The following is a 21,031-nucleotide window of genomic DNA, read 5'->3' as shown; positions in this document are numbered from 1 at the left end:
CAAACGACTTGCTTGAATTAAAATGCATATCCATATCTCAAGTTGTGAAAAAAATATGCTAGCAAACAAAACCATTTAGATACAACTAAAAGTACTTAAAATACTAAGGCATGGCCATATAGATTCTTATGTCATGGAATAACAATTTACTCACAATGTTTTCCCAGTCAAGTGGAAATGTGGAATACCTTTATATATAGTAATATTTCTTCGAACAATACTTGGTAATATTGAGAACTAAAATCTTTACAACCCTATAAGAAATACCGATGTTATACTGTAATATTTGTTTTTAATTATCAAACAATAGAAGCCTAATCTCAAAGTAAGTATAGTGAAATCTTAATCAATTAAATTGCAGCACAATCAAACGTGTTTATCAAATTTCTTTCCAAGTTCTTAGATTATATAGAAAACATTCAAATTTGTGGCAGAATATATTCCTTCAATTATCATGAATGCAAAATCACATAGATATGACTAAAAAAAGTACTCTCTATATTCCTTCAATTATCATGAATACAATCGTGGAGCATTCGATTGACCATAACGCTCACAGATATCTGTCCACAACAGCTTTGCAGACTTACAAGAGAGGAATCCTTCCTTAATCTGCGGAGAAATAGAGTTCAGTAACCAACAGCGAATCATGTTGTCACATCTGAACCACGAAGGATACTTCGAAGAATCAACAGCAGGAATCGCAATAACTCCAGTGAGAAACCCTAACTTGTTCTTCGTATTGAGCGCCATTGCTACACCTTTACGCCAGGAGATGAAATTGACGCCATTAAAGAGCGTAGTAGTCAACGTCATGTTCGCATGATCAAAATTTGACAAAAAAAGTGGATCATCGTAAGGATTGCTATAAGCAGCATCAGCAGTAGGAGTCTCAGTTGAATTCGTCATTTGTTTTTGTGAATTGTATGAATTTTGTGAATTTTTAGGATTTTGTGATTAATGAAACAAAATGTAAACAATTGAAATGAAAGAAGAAGAAAGAAAAGTAAGAAAAACAGAGTAAACAATGCGGAAGAACGATATGCAGAAACAGGAACTAGTCCTGCTCTGATACCATGTGAAAAGGTAGCAAAGTGAGCACAACAATGGTAGAGCAATACGCCATTGATGAACAATCAAGCTTAAGCAAGTAAGAGAATGAGAGAAAATGTAAATAAAATGTTTGTGTATTGTATTAACTTAATGAGCAATGTACAGGATGAAGGTTTATATACAATCTAACAACTATAGTCAAAGCGGTTATGGAAGTCAAAGTTTGTTACGAGTTTGTTACAGATATTTACAGCTATGACTACTTCTAGAAGCATCTGGAACTTTGGTGTGATAATATTTGAGGAAGAGGATGGAGTAGGGGATGATGATGACTGGTTGTTGCTGATGTTTATGTGCAGCTGAGTCTTATACTTTCACAAGTATTGTTGAAGAACAAAATGAAACTATACTTACATGTTGTCAAAACTTTGACAAGAGACAAAAGAGAATGACAAGTGTGAATGCGTCCTCCCACTTTTGGGTAGTCAATGCACACAGGTAAAAGAGAATGACAAGTGTGAATGCATCCTCCCACTTTTGGGTAATCAATGCACGAAAAAACAGTGCAATTGGAATCGAACACGGGAATACTAGGTTATACTCCCTCCTATTCACAATAAACTCCCTTTTTATTTTGACAAAAAAATTAAGGAAACACACAGTTATATCACTCCTATCATAAATCTCTTATTAATCATCATTAAATTTGGACCACACAAACACACTACCCACCATACAATTAAATTTGGACCACACAAACACTTACCAAAAAAGAAAATAGAGAAGTTATTGTGAATAGACGGAAAAGACATAAGGAAGTTTATTGCGAATTGGAGGGAGTACATTGTTTTATTGTAAAACCGTTTATAAGAGACTTATAAATCTCTTATTAATCATCATTTTACAAATAATTTTTAGCCACACAGTTATATCACTCCTATCATAATTGGATGGAATGTAGTTAGAAATTTGGGTGTATAGCTAGTACGTTTAATTGCATCCTAAAATTTTACACAAACATTTTTAAAATTAGTTGATTTTATTCCAATTCATTTTAAAAGTTCTAACTAAACACGGCCTCATATGTATTAAGTGCCTATAAAAATATTGTAACCTTCAATCATGAATAATCAAGCAAACAAGGTTTTACAACTTTGAACAAACGAGAAACGACTAATTAAAAAGTAAAAACATGTGGTACTCGCTCATCAATGACCTAACTTCTATGACTTAAAACTATTTCAAAACGGTGAACTTTCATTAATATTGAACAATGAATAATCTCTGTTATCCAGAAAGCTTTATTCAAATCTATAGATTACTACGGAGTATTTGCAGCTAACAATAATTATTGTGTGAGACGGTTTTACAGTGTAATACGGTGCATTTGTATAAAAAAAAATATTCTTTTATTAATATCAATAAATGAATGGTTTTTTTGCAAAAATAAAAAATAAAGAAATGATGTTTTCTAGAAAAAGGACCGTCTTATAATGCAAGGTCGTCTTATTCTAAAATTTGTAATTTTCTTAAATTGTCATAATTTTGCTTACACCCTGCATGAAATTTTTGAAAGTTCAAAATCGTAGCAACTTTAAGAAGAATAAAGTCCAACATTATTTTATTTGTCAAAATCGAGAACTTGTAGATGGTAACTATAAATAGATTAACAAATTGATAGATTTAGACACACAAAATAAAGTCCAACATTATTTTATTAAGCTACTACAAAGTGTTTTCTCTTTTATTATTTGTCATAAACTTCTCAAGATTTGGGTACGTTCTAACCTATCTATGCTATCTAATTACAATTTCAACCTCCTTTTAGGAAAACAAATTACACATGAGCATGTTATAAGATAGCGTTATTCGATAATACTGAGTTTTAATACCACTATATTAACGTTATAAGATACCACTATATTATTAAAATACGGAGTATCCAATATGAAAATATTCATCAATGTCATATTATGTTTGGTGGGTGTGAAAATACTCGCTTACTCCCTCCATCTATTTGTTCATTTATTTATTTATCATTTTATTTTTACTTTTTGTAAAGATATTTTAAATAAAAGTAAACAAATGATTAAGACTGGAGGGAGTATATTTATTAATAACTTTTTGCCAAAGTTTCAAAAAATTTGATTTTAAGGAGCGTAGGACGTATGTACTTCGTCTTTCCTATTATATTTAATTTGCTGTTAATACATATAGAGTGTTGGAATATAAACTTATATAGCTACATGCAGTGGCGGAGTTAGGATTTGAATTTTGGGGGAAAAATTTTAGGGAGGAATTTCGAAAAATTTAACTAAAAATTTCAAAAATTTCATCTGTCAAGAGGGGCAACCGCCCCTGCTAGCCCCCTAGCTCTACCACTGGCCACATGTGATTTTAGGATAAAACTTCCCTTGTGTTTTGTAGTGGTCCAATTTATGCTCTATCAAGGTAACAGAACCCATTACCAAATTATGCCATCAGTATCCCACTCCGATGATGAGCACCCATGGTTTCACCTTGGGTTCGCATTTTAACTGGGCTCAAATTATGCCATCGGGAGGGCCTTTTTGAGGATTCGTTAATTTCCATTTTGGTGAGCTCCCATGGTTTCAGGCTTTCAGCTTGGGTTTCGAAGGGACATCACATGTGCAATAAGTCTCTCTTTTTTAAGGTTAAAATGGCTCAACTAGTACACACTTGTATGGACTAGACAAAAATAAAATGTCTAGGGAGTAATAAAATGTTTATTCTCTTATCTATACGAATGAGTATTATATTATTTAACCCGTCTTAAGTTTAAGACGGATACTTCTGTCTTAAATGACAATTTGTGTCACATGTGAGCGTGTTGGAATATAAACTCACACGTGAGTGTTTCACGTTGTTGAAAAGAGAGACTATACCACTTTCAATAGAACTGCTCCTCCTATTATCAATTAATTTTAGAATAGAATATTCCTAATATTGTGACTTGTGACTTGTGAGTGATCGGTCTCTCTTTCTTCAGGTAAGGCACAACCCCATTTCATGTTTTAACACAAAGTTTGACCCGTTATTATTTTATTTTAGTTATCATTTTTATTTTATTTTAAACTAGATTTATTTTTAAATTATAATATTATGAATGGTATTACGTATTATTTGTGTTTTATAACTACAATTTTTCTAATTTATTTACTTTTTGTTATATTTTTAAAAAGTTAAAAAATGGAAAAAAGAAATATAATAACAAGAGTAAATTAAAAATTACTCCTTTTTAAAATCACGTTTTCTAAAATTACTCCCTTATATAATTTTTTCCTAAAATTACTTCTATAATATGCAATTTTATCAAAAATTGCTTCAACATTCCAATTTAGGAGACTTATTACGTTTTACATCTGTTTTTGAACTTATTCTCTATTATTATACGTTTCAAAGTATAAATTGGCTAACACACAAACGAAATAAGTTCATAAAATGGCGGAATAAGTAACTTAAGTTGGTGTTTTGAAGCAATTTTTGATAAAAGTGCATTTTAAGGAAGTAATTTTAAGGAAAAAAAAAGAGTTATTTCATAACAATAATCCATCTTATTGGTGGTCTGCAATAATCACTCCATTCTATCAATAATCCCAATTAAATCCAACCTAAGCACCATACCTTCTAATAACGAACCAGCTGATATTTTTTTTAAGTTTATTTTGGAATATTTGATAATTTTTGGACAATCTAGCTGGTATATGTGATGTTTATGTGTAATATTTTCAAGTGATGAATCAAGTACTTGATTTATTTGATACACATAAACATAAAAAAATATCAGCTGGTTCGTTATTAGAAGCTATGATGCTTAGGTTGTATTTAATTGGGATTATTGATAGGATGAAGTAATTATTGCAGACCACCAATAGGATGGATTATTGTTATGAAATAACCCAAAAAAAATTATATAAGCGAGTAATTTTAAAAAATGAGATTTTAAAATGGAATAATTTTTAATTTACTCTAATGATGTCTTTTTGTTATCCAGGTAAAATGTCAGGAAACTCAGTAATGTCCATCAATGGAACTCAAACTAAATATGACCGTGAGAAGGAGCTCCGGGAATTCGACAACACGAAAACAGGAGTTAAAGGACTGGTGGACAGCGGCGTAAAAACCATTCCAAAAATATTCATTCGGCCTCTCGAAGAGATATCAGAGGACTCGAAACCTCAAAATGTGAACAACAAACTTGTTCTTCCTGTCATTGATCTTGCAAAAATTCATACCAACAACAACTCTCGTCGAGAATTAGTCGAACAAATCGAGAATGCATCAGCGAAATGGGGATTTTTCCAAGTTATAAATCATGGGATTCCTTTGAATGTTATTGAGAAGATGCTTGAGATGGTTAAGATGTTTCATGAACAGGATGTTGAGGTTAAGATGAAATATTATGGAAGAGATGTACACACCAACAAACAAGTTGTTTACGACAGTAATTTTGATCTTTTTACGTCCAAAAATGCTTATTGGAGGGATACTCTTTCTGTTAATACCGCTTTTACCGGTCAACTTGATCCAGAACTATTACCACCTATTTGCAGGTACGTAAGAAATTACATTTTAGTTTTATAATGTCAAAAATTAATTTTTTCTGAGTTTATATGCAATTTTTTTGAGTTATAATGTAACTTTTTGAGATTAATGTTAAAAGTAAATGAACTCAAAAACTTTATAATAAAACTCAAAATTTTTAAATTAAAACTCAAAAACGTTATCTTAATGCTAAAAAACTATACCAATCTGATGTATTACATCAGATGTATGATCCACTCACTGATTTAAGTCCATTTATTTTCTTTATTTTTGTTCATTAACTACCTATACCAAGAGTATAGCCATATTTGGTCAATTTTCCGTCATTAATCTATCTCATAAGACTCTTTTCTTGATTTAATCTTACGTGGGCCCGATTTCGGAGAAGTCAAGATGTAGTTACACTTTACTTTAGTGAATGTTTGTAGTTATTATTGAAGTATATAAACATAAGTTTTGCATGTTTGAAGTTAAATTGCAAGTTGGTCGCAGTTGATAATTGTTGTATGATGTTAACAAAGTCATGTTGGATACGCTAATGTCATTAAACTGGCCAAATCTCTTCGTATTTTCAACATAGGTAGTTATTGAACAAAAATAAAGAAAACAAAGGTAGCTGAAAAAAAAAAATTAGTGTAAGGTAGTTTTTTAATAAATACCCCTAAATATAAGGTAGTTTTTAATAAAAAACTTTTTTCCTAATGTAAAACAAATACTCCCTCTTAGTCTTTCATAAAAAGAAAGAGGGAAGAAAATCCGACTAACATAAAAAAGAAAAGAGGGAAGAAATGAGCGACTAAGAGGGAGTATTCACAATTAGGAAACCCGACTTGATTTAAGAATTATTTCCAGTACGACTTAAAATGTGTTGTTTCTGGTGTTTTCAGGGATGCAATATTGGATCATATCAAACATATGGTTCAATTAGGCAGTGTACTGCTGGAGTTAATGTCTGAAGCCCTTGGTCTTGGACCAGATTATCTCAAGGAATTGGAATGTGATAAGAACTGGTCAAGTGTATACCATTACTACCCTTCATGCCCTCAACCAGAGTTGACCATAGGCACCCCCAAGCATACTGATTCTTCCTTCTTCACTGTGTTGCTTCAAGATCAAGTCGGCGGCCTTCAAATCCGCCATGACGATCAATGGGTTGATGTTCGTCCTATTCCCGGTGCTCTTGTCATAAACATCGGTGATCTACTTCAGGTCTCTTATTACTCCGTATTAAATAAAACAATTGCATATAAACTTACATCTGTTGATAACATATTTTTCTTACCGAGTGGGCACTAAAGATAACGCCTGACCAAAAAAAAAAAAAAAAGTAACCCAAGAATGCTCAAGAAAAAAAAGGTCAATAAAATAAAAGCTGAATATGATATAAAAGCCGAATAGACCTGGTCTTACCCAACTCGACCAGAACCTTATAGTTTCCGAACTATCTACACCCTAAAATGACCCAATATTGACATGTACACAAGAAAGACTTTCATACCCGAAATGACTGACTGGTTCAAATGTAGCCGTTTTTCCTCTGAATGAAATGTTTGTTAGATTTGTCTTATATGCTCAAGTGGGATGATATTTGACCTGTTTTCTTAACGGAGACTAACGGTTCAATTTTCTTACACTTTCAAATTGTTTGCCAAAATATTGCAGATGATAACAAATGACAAATTCATAAGTGTATTGCATAGAGTGAAAGCCAACCCTGTTGGGCCAAGGTTGTCTTCTGCCTTCTTTTTCGCAGGCCTATCGTCGAAACCGAAGAAATATGGACCCATTAGAGAGCTGTTATCAGAGGAAAACCCACCAATCTACAGAGATTTTACAGTGGGTGAATATGTCACCCATTTCTTCTCTAAACCACAAGATGAACCCGGACGCAACCACTTCATGCTTAATTAGAATAAGACCGTCTTACAGTTTGAGACCGTCCTTTTCTTTCGTTAAACCCTCATTTACTACCATCAATAAATCTCTTAATTAGCTTGTATTACTATGAAATCAATAATGCCATGTAATGAAAAATAAGGCCTAATAATTTCCATAAAATAACTTAATTAAATATTAATGTAATACTTATTTATTTCATGGAATATCTTACAGTAACTGGTCACATTGTTTTACGGGCGTGACATGAGACGGAACAAGGCCAGGGAAGTTAAAACCGGAGGGGGTTTAAACCTGCGACCATTGCCCTTCTCGGACATTACCATTAACAAAACGGTCCCATTGTAAAGTTACATAAGATTGTTTTCGATGATTATTAGTAGAAATACATAATTGTCTGTATATACAAAGAAAAACCGCGAAATCAAATAAGCAAGTCTTAATAGCTTAAAAAACTAGCAACATAAGTTTGCAATATTTACATAAATTAGAAAGGCAGACAAAACTTGGGACGGATGTGCGAAAGCATCCTCTTTAAGCAGCAGGAGGCCTGAGGACATGATCACGAGTCGTGTCTCTAACCGAATGTGGTAAATAATGCCACATAGGAGGATACATACCATAATTCGGGTATAGACCCATCTTGTTTGCCCCTCCATGGTAGGCTTCTGTATAAGGAGGAGGAGGAGGAGCACCGCCCATCGCTAATTTCATGAACTCTTGCTCCATTTTCACTTTTTCCTCTTTCAGTTTGAGTTTCTCCTCACGGAGTTCGTTTTTCTCAGCCTGCAGTCAGAAACCCCCCATGCTTCATAAGATGATTATTAATACGACCTGACCTGAAACGACTATTTTGTAACAAAAAACCTTAATGGACACGGGCTGAATTCTCTTGGTGTTGACCAAGAGTATCCCCTACTGACAGCTGGGGCAATTTAATGGGTTGACCCCTCCTAAGTTTGGCTTTTTCATTCGCAAGAGTCAGAAATCGAACCACTGACCACTTGTTTAAAAGATGAGAGCCCTTACCACTTGTACCAGCCAACTTTGGGGGACACGGGCTGAATTCTAACTGACCCGTTTATCATGTCTAGTTTATAAAGGGAAACTACCTTTAAGCTTTCGATTTCCTCTTGTAACTTCTTATTCTCGTCCTTGTATTCGTCAGTTTTGGTTCGTAGCTGATTAACAACTCTAATAGCATCATTCAGTATAACCAATTTGTCAGATTTCACAGCTCTTCCGGGTTCCAAGACTGAGCTAAGGCTTGCAAAGCTGAATCAAGATGAAAAGTAAGAAGTTGATTATTAGGATGAGTAGATAAGTAGTAAAATTGATAAGCTGCATAAAAACACATTAACAAGTATGTGAACCGTAGCAAATGTCAACTAGCTTAGCTGGTAAATTCATAAAGGATGATATAATTCACGACAACATCCAAATTGCGTGCATAGGCAGAAAAGAAAACGAAAAAAATATCTTATTGGTAAGATAACATGCCTTTCATTCAATTTCTCACGTCGTTCTCTCTCACGACATGCTTTAGATTTGGGTTTGTTACTTGGATCTGTACGTCCCCTGAAAAGCAACAAGAAGATGGCTCAACTACTACCCACTTAGGATGCGAATATGCGATGCTCTGGTGTAAAACCAAATTAAGCAAATAACATAAAAAAGCAGGACCGCGACTCTCTAATATACCTTTTGTTGAGGTGCTGGTTCTCAAGTTCGAGTCCATCATCCGCACTACCCACCCGCGAAAAGTCTATCTCCGTACTACCCATCTGTGAAAAGTCTATTTCAATGCTGTAACTGCAACAAGAGTTCTATTCATCAAAACTAGATCAACATTTCACCACCGTCTTAGCCCAGGAAAAAAAATGTATATACCTCTGTTTGGAGAGTTCCTTTTGAAATTCGTGTCCGTGTCCGTGTCCTTGTTCTTGCTGAATACTAACCGCTTGGGAGAAGTCGAAATCAACACTTGAACTGCAAACAAGTTAGTTTTGCATCAGTTAGGGTCCTAAGGACAAGCAGGGTGCAAACCCATGTCCCACATCACTGATGTAAAGATAGAAGATCATATTTATAAGTATCTAGAAAATATATTAGTACGAGTCTTTTTGAGAAGAAATCCAAGATTAAATCGGCGAGGGTTGTAGTACTACAATAGTAAATAGTAAATTGGTCAACTTGAAGGCACGAAGAAGCTATATTTTTGTTATTGTATAAAAACAATGGAATTACCTCTGTTTGGAGAATTCCTTTTGAGACTCTTGTTCTTGTTGGATAGTACCGGCTTGATAGAAGTCGAAAGCAACACTTGAACTGCAAAGAAATAGTTTTGATCCTTTAGGGTGTGTTTGGATTGAAGGGATTTGGAGGGGAAGGGAGGGGAGGGAATTGGAAGAATGAGAAATTCATTATTTGGTTAGCAAAATGAAGGTAGAGGTATTTGAAGGGGGGAAAATGGATCTCTCTATTTCCCTGCTACAAGGCAAATTATTTCCCCACCAACATAGTCAAGATTTGGAGGGAAAATCATCTCCTCTATTCTCTCTTCCCTTCCCTCCCCTTCTTTTCTTTTCTCTTCCCTCCTTCCCCCTCCCCTTACTTTCCCTCCTTTTTTCCTATCCAAACAAGGCCTTAGGGTGTGTTTGGATTGAGAGAATTAGAGGGAAAGGGAGGGGAAGGAAAATGAGGGGTTTAATTTCCTTTGTTTGGTTATAATATATGGAAGGAGGGAAATGGAAGGGGAGGGGAATGAGAGGATTTAATTTCCCTCCTTTAGACTAAACTAAAATCTTTCTTTCATTCGCAAGATTTGGAAAGAAATCTTTTTTTGGCTCTCATTTCATCTTCCTCTTCCATCCACTCTACCATCTACCTCTTCCTCCCCTATCATCACTCTCTCATCATTTTTGTTATCCAAACAATCATAATTTATTTTCCTTCCCCTCCCCTCCCCTACCTTTCCTTCCCCTCACTCTTCCTCCCCTTCTTTTCCCTCCTAAAATGGTATTCAAACATACCCTTAAGGTCCGTTTGGATACAATTTTAGGAGGGAAGGGGAGAGGAGGGGGAGTGAGGGGAGGGGAGAGAAGGGGAGGGCAAATGGGATGTGGGTGTTTGGATAACAAAAATTATGAAGGGAAATGGAAGGGGAGGAAGGAGGGAGATGAAGAATGGATGGAGGATTGAAGGATGGTGGTGGTATAATTAGAGTCCAAATAATGTTTTCTTTCCAAATCTTGTCACCCTTGGAAAGATTATTGTTTGTTCTATAGGAGGGAAAATAAGTCCTCTCATTTCTCTCCCCTTCCATTTCCTTTCTCCCATATTTTTTATCCAAACAAAGGAAATTAAATCCCTCCCTTTCCCTCCCCTCCCCTTCTCTTCAATTCTTTCAAACCAAACGGACCCTTAGTAAAAAAGGATGAACAACAAATTGAGATATAAGCATGGTGGGTCAATTCTCGTGTCTTAAACCTTAGAGGTTGGTTGAGAGTCCGTGGCTCCAGAAACGAACGATTTGAATTTTCTTCCAAATCTTGTCTATTGTGAAGAGATTTTGATATGCCTTGCAGGAAGGAAAATTGATCCCTCCAAATCCCTCCCCCACCATTTCCCTCCACCCTTATTTGCTATTTAAACAAAAATTTTAAATCCCTACTTTCCCTCCCTTTCTTTTCCCTCTAAACCCCTCAATCCAAATACACTCTAGATGCCAAGCGTTTGGATCACCAACGATAACAGTGGACCTATCATGCCACGACTATCACAGTGAACTAACAATACGATATAATAACCTTGAAAGAAACCGAAACAATTATAACTGGGGCAGATAATAGGGCGATAACGTTTTTAATTATGCAACTAATAAAACTAAAACCTTATCCTTAGCTTGTAACATGTTGATCAATAATGTAAACTTACTTTTACACCACCAAATACAAAAAACAACAACAACAACAACAACAAGAGCCCCTTAGTAAACAAAAACAAAATATAATAATTAGAAAATGCTTTAACAATAATACTCCACATCAAACTTCAAAACTTGGATTGATCTACATATAGTATAATCAGTTAGTCTCTTGTAAGACGGTTTTAAACAAATATTGTGTAAAATGGTCCAAATGAGTGGAAAAGTACCTACTATAAACCAACCCGTTTAACACATGATGTGTAAGATCGTTTTACACAAGAATTAACGTTAATCAAAAGAATCATGGTTGATGATGAAACATACCTATGAACCAAAGAGAAATTGGGTGAAGTAGTGACATGGTTGGTGAAACTACCATCAAAATATCCATCAATGAAATTATCATCAAAGGATCCAATATTATGATTTGGATCAACAAACTCCATTATTAGTGTTATTGCTCAATTCCAAAAACACACTCGTTTATGTTAAAGTTGAAATGTTTTTTTGTAGGAACAAAATCAATAAATGAAGAAGACTTTAAAGTTGGGAGAAAGAGACAAGTAGGAATGAGGTCAAACAAAGTAAGAAAATAAAGATATAGAGATGTAGTGGAGAGACCTCCTAGCCAATAGAGTTTTTACACGTGTCCGAACTATAATTGGCTACCTTTCTACTTCAAGTGAGGTATATGTATGTATGTAGTTTATATATGTATGGAGTATAGACTATGAAGGGTTGAAGTCTACTTGCATTATTGTTTTGTTATTGTATAAATTTTGTAACCACTACTAGGGTCAATGCATCACATGTTCGTGTTTGACATGTAAGTAGGTCGATACTTCGATTTTGGTTTGGAAGTTCAGAATAATGATTATCTGAATTGAATTGTTTAATTTTTGGATGGTTAATTTAGTTAGAACCTTAGAATGTATCTTCCCAATTTAAGCAATTTAGTGTATGTTCGGGATTTAGTTCAACTAAGTTGGAGGTGACCAATGTGGTGGTCCGGTACGGTTTAGTCCAACACGGGCGCACGACCCATCTGGCCTTTGGACTTGGGCCACGTTAGCGCCAATTGCCCCTCGACCTGGGTAGGTGTCAAGCCCGATTGACCCAGTTGAAGTAGGGTTACTTGTGCCCGACCCGCCTGGCCCGAATCAGCCCTGACACCAATTGATCCGTGCTTGAGCTTATTTTTTTTCCAAATGGCCCGACACTAATGCCTCTTAGTGTCGTGCCCGGATGACTTATGTGATACTCCATGTTAACTGAAGACGTTATTCAGGTAAGGTACCCTATTGAAGAGGTTCATTTATAAGCTCAAATGACTAGTGTTTAAAGGTATTGAAAGTAATACTCATATTGACAAAGTGTACTTCCTTTTCTAGTAGCCCATGATAAGAACTCCACGGTTAAACGTGTTTGTTGGGGAGTATAGGCTAGGTGACCTCTAGAAAGTTTCCGGAGTTAGACAAAAATTGCGTTACAAAAGACTCGTGTTGATCTATGGGTCAGATACTTAGTTTGACGTGCTATTATGAGTAACCACTCTCAGCCTAAGGTTTGGGTCGGGTTGTTACACTTTACCCTCAACTAAGGGTGTTATTATCCGGTCCGAACCAGATCAGAATGTACTCGCCTGGAAATGGAAATAAAAATTCCGGTCGATCTCTAGTCCAACCTTTTAAGGGTTTCGGTTTCCGGTCCATTCTGGCCCGGACCCTGTTTTTTCCGCTTCATACCAGAAAGACTGAATTTACATTTTAACTTTTTTTCTTAAATTAGTTTGTATAAGATTTTCTTTTCATAAATGTTGTTTAAATATGTTGAATTTGTTGTTATAAGATTTTAATAATACCACCAGTCTTTCATATGCTTCTGATTGTATGAAGATTTTTAAAGTTTCTGATAATTGCTCGATGGGTACTTATCTTGGTCTTTCTATTAATATTGGTAGTATGGAGGCTGGTAGAACCAAAAAAGAAATTGTTGAAATTATTTTGGATAAGTTCCGGTGTCGAATTTCAGCATGGAATAAGGACATCATCTGCGGGTAGATTATCTTTGATTACTTTTATTCTGTCATCCCTCTCTCTTTCTATCGGTGTTTAAAATACCGGTAAGTGTGATGGATAAGATTGACTCTCTTCTATCACATTTTTAGTGGGTTAGATTGAAGAAATCGAAGTTGAGAAGGTTAGATCTTGTAGGTTGAATTCCCCGAGAACCTTCCATCAAATTCATGTTGACAATCAGCTGATAGATCACTACAAGAAAACAAGACAAAGGCGACAGAGAAGCTACAGTCGCCAATTTGGCGACAGAAAAAAAAACTCGGGCGACGGAAAACAGTCGCCAATTTGGCGACTGTAACTTTTTATCCAAAAATCTGTATGAAATCCACGGACGACCGAAAGTTATCCAATTTGGCGACCGAAAACAGTCGCCAAATTTAGCGACCAAAACCCGTCGCCAATTTGGCGACTTAAATGCGATCGCTAAATCGCTTTGATTTTTTTTGCCAATTTTTCACCCGTCATCTTCATTCATTCTATCAACAACCAAAAAAAAAAGCTACAAGAACCCGACGACCCGACGCCACCACCAACTACCACGACCACCGGACGCCACCACTCGCCGCCGCCATCCGCACACCACATCACCACATCACTACCGACCCTTTGTTTTTCTTTTTAATAAAGGTTTGTTTTCAACTCAAATTGATTTAATTACTTCAATCCTTCATATTTTGTTTAAGTTGTGATGCTTATTTAGTATCTAGTTGTAATTTATACATTAGTGATACTTATTAATGTATGTAGTTGTAATTTAATTAGCATTTTTGTTAATTAATTTGAGTTAGGGTTAGAAATTGGAGTTTTTGTTAAATTAGTAATGTGATTTGATTAGGGGATGTAATTGAAGGTTATCTTGATAATATTAGTATTATTGAAGGTAGTAACTTAGTTTTAGTAATATTGAAGTAGTATTGTTGAAGGTAGTATAGTTTTATGAAGGTAGTATAATGTTAGGATTGTATAAATTTGTCTTATAATTAACGAAATTAAGTTAGAATGAGCATGATGTATAAATTTGTTAAATTAGTAATGTCATTTGATTAGGGGATTGTATAAATTTGCCTTATAATTTTGACAACTTGTTTAATATATAATGACCCAAGATTCTGTTCAAGAATTACTCATTAGGAGCAATTCTTGAATAGTCCCCATTTTGGGACTGTCTTTGTACGTTTCATGTCACTTAGGTAGTAAACACATAGTTGTGATTTTATTAATGAGAAAAGAATTTGGTTGCAATTTTCTCCAATGTTCTCTGAATACATATATGGAATATGTATCTATTCCACATTGTGGATTTGGAGAACTAAGGGGAATTGCTGCCGATTTTTTTTCTCATTAATAAATCACAAATGTGTGTTTACTAGTGACTTGAAACGTACATTGATGGGTTTAGGTTGGAGTGATAAGGACCCAATTGAAATCTTGAAATTAGCATAAAATGGAGGATGAGATAACCATTGTTTTTTTGTTGAAATTAAATATTATTATTTAAAATGGTTAGTTTGCTATATATTGCTTATAGATTAAAATGAAGAGATCTGAACGTAACTGGATGTACGAAGAAAGAGTAGATAAGAAGAAACGTCTTATCGCTAGATTTGTAAAAGGAGTTCGTGGATTTATTGAATTTGCTAGATGTTAAGATTCATATGATTTGGAACAACATAAACTTAGGTGTCCTTGTACTAAATGTAAAAACTTAAAATATTTATTTGACATTGAAGTAGAAGAGCATCTTGTTACAAATGGTTTTTTTCCAAACTACTACAATTGGATCTCCCATGGAGAAAAATATTATCCCGAAAAGCCTCAAATCCAACAAAATGAGAAGCCATATAGAGAAATGGTACTTGATGCCTTTCAGTCTAATGATTTCATTAATGATAGACAACAAAAGCAATGGTGGGCCGTTTTTAAAACAAAGGCACGATCAGAAGTTGATACATCTTTTTTCCAAGAAGAGGTTGTATCGAAAAAACTTGATTTTGTCCCAGGTTGATCATGATGAAATTATTTATGCAAATGAGATAGAAGCGGAGGAGGAGTTAGAAGAGGAAGAAGAAGAGAATGATAAGGAGAGGGATGGGATAGAAGAGGGGGAAGAAGAAGAAGAAGAAGAAGAAGAAGAAGAAGAAGAAGAAGAAGAAGATGAGGATGATGATGATGATGAGTAAGAGAAGGTATTGAAAGTATACATATCAAAATTTGGAAACAATTATTAGCGTTTTATTTTTTCTTTTATATCTGTTTATTAGGTTTTATTTTTTTGTATCTTATAATAATTATCCTGTAATATTTGCTAACACTTTTTATTCAATTGTAGTACACATGGCTCGTGGAGGAGGTAGGCAGCGGGGAGGCTATAGTGAGGGAGGTAGTAGCTCCCGAGAGTAGGAGGAGGACGTTGACCGTTCTACTACGGAGGTGAGTGAGGAGTAGGAGGAGGAGGTTGCTATACCCCGACATACTGACGGCAGGATGATCCTTGATCCGAATGGTCTTTGGTAATTTTTTATTCATTCTAGTTTGTAATTTTTTTATTTAGTAATAAATGACTTTTTTTAGACATATGTTAATTATACATTATTTTTTTTCCTATATAATTATGTTTTTAACATGTTTGATTTCAGGTTTAGAAGTCAAACAGTTGTTCGTGGTGTGACTACTAGCACCCAAGAGAACATGACACACGGCGTTACTTGTTGGAGTAACGCTACTGATGAAGATAAGGAGATGTGGTTCAACAACTTTCGGGTATCTATTTATAAAATATATATTATTAAATATAATTTATTTATTCTAATTACCTTATTATTAATTTGTTTCTCATCCATGTGTTTACTTTTTGTAGCGTGTGTTCTATTGGCCAACCGACCTTGAGCGCCTAGTTTGGCAAAGGTATAATGACATTGGCAAGAAGAGGCTAAGGGACAACATGTATAAGGTGTCTAAGAGGAAGAAGGCGCCATCTTTCATGAAAGGTATTTAGTTTCTTTTAATACCCGTAATTAGTTAAAATTTATTACATATTTTGAAACTATATTAATTAATAATTGATATTTTATTGATTATAGGTGCGTCATATGAGGAATATACCAAGTACTGAAACGTCCTGAGTTCAAGGAAGCATCGGCCCAACAAGATCAACGGGAAAGGAGGAGATAAGGACGCGGAAGTTGAGCCTACTCATTATGGAGGGTCTCAATCTTTTCATGATCGTGTGGTGTTAGATGTAAGTTATTTGTCTTAACTTTTAATTTAATAGTCTTCTAATTTAGTCTCATTAATTATCATGTTTGAGTAACAATTTCCTTGTTTTTTTCCCTAAGACCAAGAAGAATAAGGGCAAGGTACCCACGATTGTTGATCTCTTTGTTGACACTCACGCAAAGAAGACAAGCAAGGGCAAGTTGATCTTCGCGAAGGAAAAGATCAACGATTATATGTAAGTGTCAAAAAATAAAAATTTCTTAATGTGTTAAAGTATATGTTTTATCAATTTTTAGATAAGTAACCTCTAACCATTAATGTTTTATCAATTTTTTAGGAACAATTCCTTGTCCGTAGGAAGAACAACCCGGAAATTGATGACAATGAGCTATGGTTTGATCTTGTTGAGGGGTTCCAAAGAGGAGATGTGTATGGAGCCGGGTCGGCAAAGGAGATTTTCTACCCTCCTACAAGAAGAAGAGGGTCAATTTCCTCCCAACAACAACCTTATACCCCAAGTGTCGTAAGTGTGCTCCAAGCTCAATTAGCCGCCAAGGAGAGGCAGGATGCCGAGAGGGAGAGGCGGGATGCCGAGAGAGATGAAGAAATTCGGAGGATGAAGGAGGAAATGGACCGGATGAACTCCTTCTTCGCCAATTGCAACACTGGGTGGCGCCCGCAACCAAAGGATCCTAGAGATCCTAATTATGGAGGTGGTAGTGGAGCGGGAGCAAGTTTCCCTATTATGTAGTTTTTTAGAGAACATGTTATTCCCGGATAATGTTAGATGACCAAAACTCGTAGTTGTGTGTATGGAACATGATTTTCTTTATCAAGTTTGGTTGTGTTGGCTTCCAATGTGTTCTCTGCTGGAAATGTTGGTTTATTTGCAGGTTTTTACGTATTTGGCTAGGTCAAAAACGATTTTTAGGCTAAAAAAAATGTAAAATTGGCGACGGATACTGGGCATTTGGCGACGGCAAACCGTCGCTAACCTTCTGATCATGAATTAATTTTAGCGTCAATGGCGACCAAAAACAGTCGCCAAAATGGCGACCAAAAACAGTCGCCAAATTGGCGACCAAAACCCGTCGCCAATCTTCAGTTTTGGGAGGTGACGTGGCTTGAACTATGGCGACCTCAGACAGTCGCTAATTTGGCGACTAAAAACAGTCGCCAATTTTGGCGACTAGTTTCTGTCGCCCGCTTTAAAAAATTCCGTCGCCAAAATTGGCGACGAAGTCCTGTCGCCAAAAGCGACTAAACCTAGCTACGAAGTGCGGGCGACGGGCCTTAGTCGCTTTATTCTTAATGGCTACTGTTCTCAGTCGCCTTATATGGTCGCCAATTACCTTATTTGTTGTAGTGGATTTAGGGAATTGTGTTTCCTTTCCTCTTATTCTTGCTAAGTATAGTTGCGACTATCTTGATTTGTTTGTAGATGTTTCGTGGTATAAAAAACATCTTTGTTGGTCTAGGTTGGGTCATCAGGAGAAATTCCGAAGAAGTGATTTTGCTGGGTAACTGTTGCTTAGCTGCACAAAGTGCGGAAAAAGCTGAAGCTCTGGCTATTCGGGAAGGATTAACTGCTGCGTTGAGGTCTAGTTTTGTTCATCTCTCTCTTCGCTGATTCTTTGCAGGTGTTATCCCAAGTTCTAAAAATTAATCGACTTCATCATGGAACGAAGATTATTATTGAAGACATTTTTAACCTGGTTTACAATTCTCATTGTATTTCGTTTTGCTATGTCCCTAGAAACTGTAATATACTAATATGGTTGTTCATAGATTAGCTAAAGGAGCTACTCGACGTTTGTAAGTTTTACTCACTTTCCAATTGTAAAAGAAAAAAAAAAGATTCCAATAATACATACCCTGTATTTCTTCATTTTTATAGGTATAAGATTACATCCTTTATAAAATTAACATAAGTAGGCGAGTACGGACAAATTCTAATGCGGTGTTGGACCAGATTTGACCTTGGCCAGATGTTTGGTCCATCACTTTTTGTTATTCCGGTTCCAGTCCGGTGCACAGTCTGACCCTCAGCCCAGCCCGCACTGGCGCAGTGGCCCAACCCCTAAATCGAGTCATGTTAGAATTGTATCGTCTTAGCAGTTCAGTGATCATACTGTTTTATACACAATGTTGGTTTTCATAAATACTAAAAGGGTTTTTCTAACATGTAGCACATGATAATAAGTTAAGTAGAGAAATAATTTTAAAATTATATCACTAATTATGGTAAATATAAGTTTCAACTCTAATTTATCATGATATATATATTCTCAGCAATAAGTATGCCTCCTCTTTCAACTCATTTTCAATACAGTTGTTTAAATTATTTGGGAGAGATTTTGTAAGAATGTAGGGATATGAGAAAAAGATCCTACAACCAGTTGTATTTATAAGATGCAAATTATTACCGAGCTCCTTTGTATATTGACTGAACTAGTTTTATAGCTAGACTCAATAGCTTTGTGAAGGAATTGTGATCCTTCAGAAAGTAAATGAACTAACTTTAACACCAATTCAAAAACTTTGTGAAAGAGATAAACAATTGTTGTATTTGTGCCTCGAATCTGTTAGTCGTCACTCCGAACGATTATCACGGGGGATTCGCTAAACGGTATCTGATTAGGCCTTTCTAGGTTTATTTTGTATTGGTCTTAGAGAGTATTATATAAACTCTTTAAGTCAAACCCTACCATTTATGCATATCATAAAGATTTAAATCCGTAACTCTAAAATCCGTAATCTCCATCAATATCAACAAAACTCTCCTCCTTTCTGCCATGTGGACGTAGCTAACACACCGTTAGCGAAACACGTAAATTTGTTTATTGGCTTTTTTACGTTTTCTTTTATTTTTTATCGCTTCTGTCATAACAACAATTGTGAAAATGACGTGAAAAAACGAAGATTAAAGAGGAGTCCTTCTCATTCTTTTGAATTCATACAATTTAAACAAATTACTGCTCACATGTATTCAATTATTCAAGTAAAGGGCTTATTTCCATTTTAAAACTTCTTCTTTCTTTGTATATTCCATCACAAATTCTTATTATAGACGGAAAATATCCGGTTGTAGTTTATAGACAGGCTAAATATGCACTCACTTTAAGCATGAGACAAGCAACAAGTTGTATGGTGTAGTCCAAAAATATTACCACTTTAAACATATTTGACCCGTCTTTCAGTTTAGACGGATATATCCGTCTACAGTGAGACTAATTAATGTTCCATTATCCTTAGCTCGCGATTTACAAGAGATTTTGAGTGCCGGTAAGTTGGTAACACTACAGTTGTTGCTTAGTTGTTCCATTCCATTATACCTACTTATTCTTTGTGATGTATTCAATGTACGTATTTGGTCCATTTAGTGCGCAAAAACTTCCAAGATTAAAAAGAAACCAATGATAATTCGTAACTATTTAGTAAGGATTCAACTTGCAATTTTTTTAATATACATTTCATTTTTTTTAATCCTCAAATAATTGTGCATGTACAATAACTCAATAGCTATCTCTTAATACAGCGGTATTCGTCTCAACTCTAAAGATAAAATCGGGTTTAATATGCTCGCACTTACATATACTATAAGACAAACATTTTGTTCATCCTTAGGCATATTCTTTCTCTTATCTACCAGACTTAGGCTCTGTTTGGTAAAACTAACTGAAAAGGTAGCTGAAACCTGAAAAAGTAGCTATAAACTGAAAAGCTGACTGAAACCTGAAAAGTAGCTGAAAACTAGGAACTGATAAGGTAGTTGATTATATAAAAAAGTGTTTGGCAAATTAACTGAAAAGATAACTGATTTTGATGAAATGACGTAAAAGGATATGATACTTATTTAATAGTATAAATTTAATGGGTAAAAACGGAAAAACAAATCCAATCAGTCGCGAACTGCTCAAATCTTTCTCTGCAGGTAGCATTTTATTTCATTCTTTAGAACGTTTACTGAAAAAAATAAGATCTCAAAATTTTGGTCAAATAAAATATTTTGACCAAATCGAGATCTTGAAATGTCTTCTTGAAGAGCCTTAACTTGTGTAATGTTTAAAAACGGATATTATCGTTTTAAATAAGAATTTGCGGTATGAAATAGCGTGTGATTTATTGGGTGACGGCAGACCAAAATACGTTTCGTTTATATTTCAGGAGATGCTTTGGTTGATGCTATTTGTGATGCAATGTTTGAAATTACATTATTTCAAGTGGGTCCAATCATTCGCATTTTGTACAAAAAATAATGTTTGATAATTACACAATCTTATCTGATTGTTTT

The 21,031-nt window shown here is 35.0% G+C and overlaps 3 protein-coding genes across 5 annotated transcripts in view; 2 read left to right on the top strand and 1 right to left on the bottom strand.

Annotated features, from left to right (window-relative positions):
- LOC141656510 (transcription factor bHLH115-like) overlaps nucleotides 1–12,010 on the bottom strand; it is a 108,219-nt gene extending 96,209 nt beyond the window's left edge. For 2 of the 3 annotated variants that reach the window (XM_074463423.1, XM_074463422.1), the window contains exons 1-2: nucleotides 11,768–11,994; nucleotides 9,763–9,843 (exon numbers count right to left, since the gene is read on the bottom strand). In XM_074463423.1, coding sequence (XP_074319524.1) covers nucleotides 9,763–9,843; nucleotides 11,768–11,889 — 203 coding nt within the window. In that variant the 5' untranslated portion in view covers nucleotides 11,890–11,994. Of the gene's footprint in view, nucleotides 1–7,802; nucleotides 8,302–8,627; nucleotides 8,791–9,015; nucleotides 9,094–9,216; nucleotides 9,328–9,405; nucleotides 9,505–9,762; nucleotides 9,844–11,767 lie in introns of those variants that run through there. The other variant, XM_074463420.1, reaches the window with a different exon arrangement.
- Nucleotides 1,107–7,530, top strand: LOC141656260 (1-aminocyclopropane-1-carboxylate oxidase homolog 1-like). The gene is made up of 5 exons (XM_074463085.1): nucleotides 1,107–1,150; nucleotides 1,219–1,274; nucleotides 5,069–5,627; nucleotides 6,507–6,828; nucleotides 7,282–7,530. The coding sequence occupies exons 1-5, from the start codon at nucleotides 1,107–1,109 to the stop codon at nucleotides 7,528–7,530; spliced, it is 1,230 nt and encodes a 409-aa protein (XP_074319186.1).
- Nucleotides 12,011–15,632: 3,622 nt separating the features above from the next.
- On the top strand, nucleotides 15,633–16,633 carry LOC141654723 (uncharacterized). The gene is made up of 4 exons (XM_074461840.1): nucleotides 15,633–16,031; nucleotides 16,158–16,281; nucleotides 16,379–16,508; nucleotides 16,602–16,633. The coding sequence occupies exons 1-4, from the start codon at nucleotides 16,006–16,008 to the stop codon at nucleotides 16,631–16,633; spliced, it is 312 nt and encodes a 103-aa protein (XP_074317941.1). The 5' UTR covers nucleotides 15,633–16,005.
- Nucleotides 16,634–21,031: the final 4,398 nt, after the last annotated feature.

The sequence above is a fragment of the Silene latifolia genome, chromosome 5 (genome assembly GCF_048544455.1).
Source record: "Silene latifolia isolate original U9 population chromosome 5, ASM4854445v1, whole genome shotgun sequence".
NCBI lineage: Eukaryota > Viridiplantae > Streptophyta > Magnoliopsida > Caryophyllales > Caryophyllaceae > Silene > Silene latifolia.
Note: the sequence above shows the minus strand (reverse complement) of the source record. Positions and strands in the feature narration are given on the sequence as shown.

What these genes read in the sequence shown, in the direction of transcription:
- LOC141656260 (XM_074463085.1), top strand. Translation starts at nt 1,107, where the DNA reads ATGGTAGAGCAATACGCCATTGATGAACAATCAAGCTTAAGCAA. An exon ending in GAACAATCAAGCTTAAGCAA is followed by an intron (nt 1,151 to 1,218) that starts GTAAGAGAATGA and finishes AGCAATGTACAG; the next exon opens with GATGAAGGTTTATATACAAT. An exon ending in AAGCGGTTATGGAAGTCAAA is followed by an intron (nt 1,275 to 5,068) that starts GTTTGTTACGAG and finishes TTTGTTATCCAG; the next exon opens with GTAAAATGTCAGGAAACTCA.
- LOC141654723 (XM_074461840.1), top strand. Translation starts at nt 16,006, where the DNA reads ATGATCCTTGATCCGAATGGTCTTTG. An exon ending in CTTGATCCGAATGGTCTTTG is followed by an intron (nt 16,032 to 16,157) that starts GTAATTTTTTAT and finishes GTTTGATTTCAG; the next exon opens with GTTTAGAAGTCAAACAGTTG. An exon ending in TGTGGTTCAACAACTTTCGG is followed by an intron (nt 16,282 to 16,378) that starts GTATCTATTTAT and finishes TACTTTTTGTAG; the next exon opens with CGTGTGTTCTATTGGCCAAC.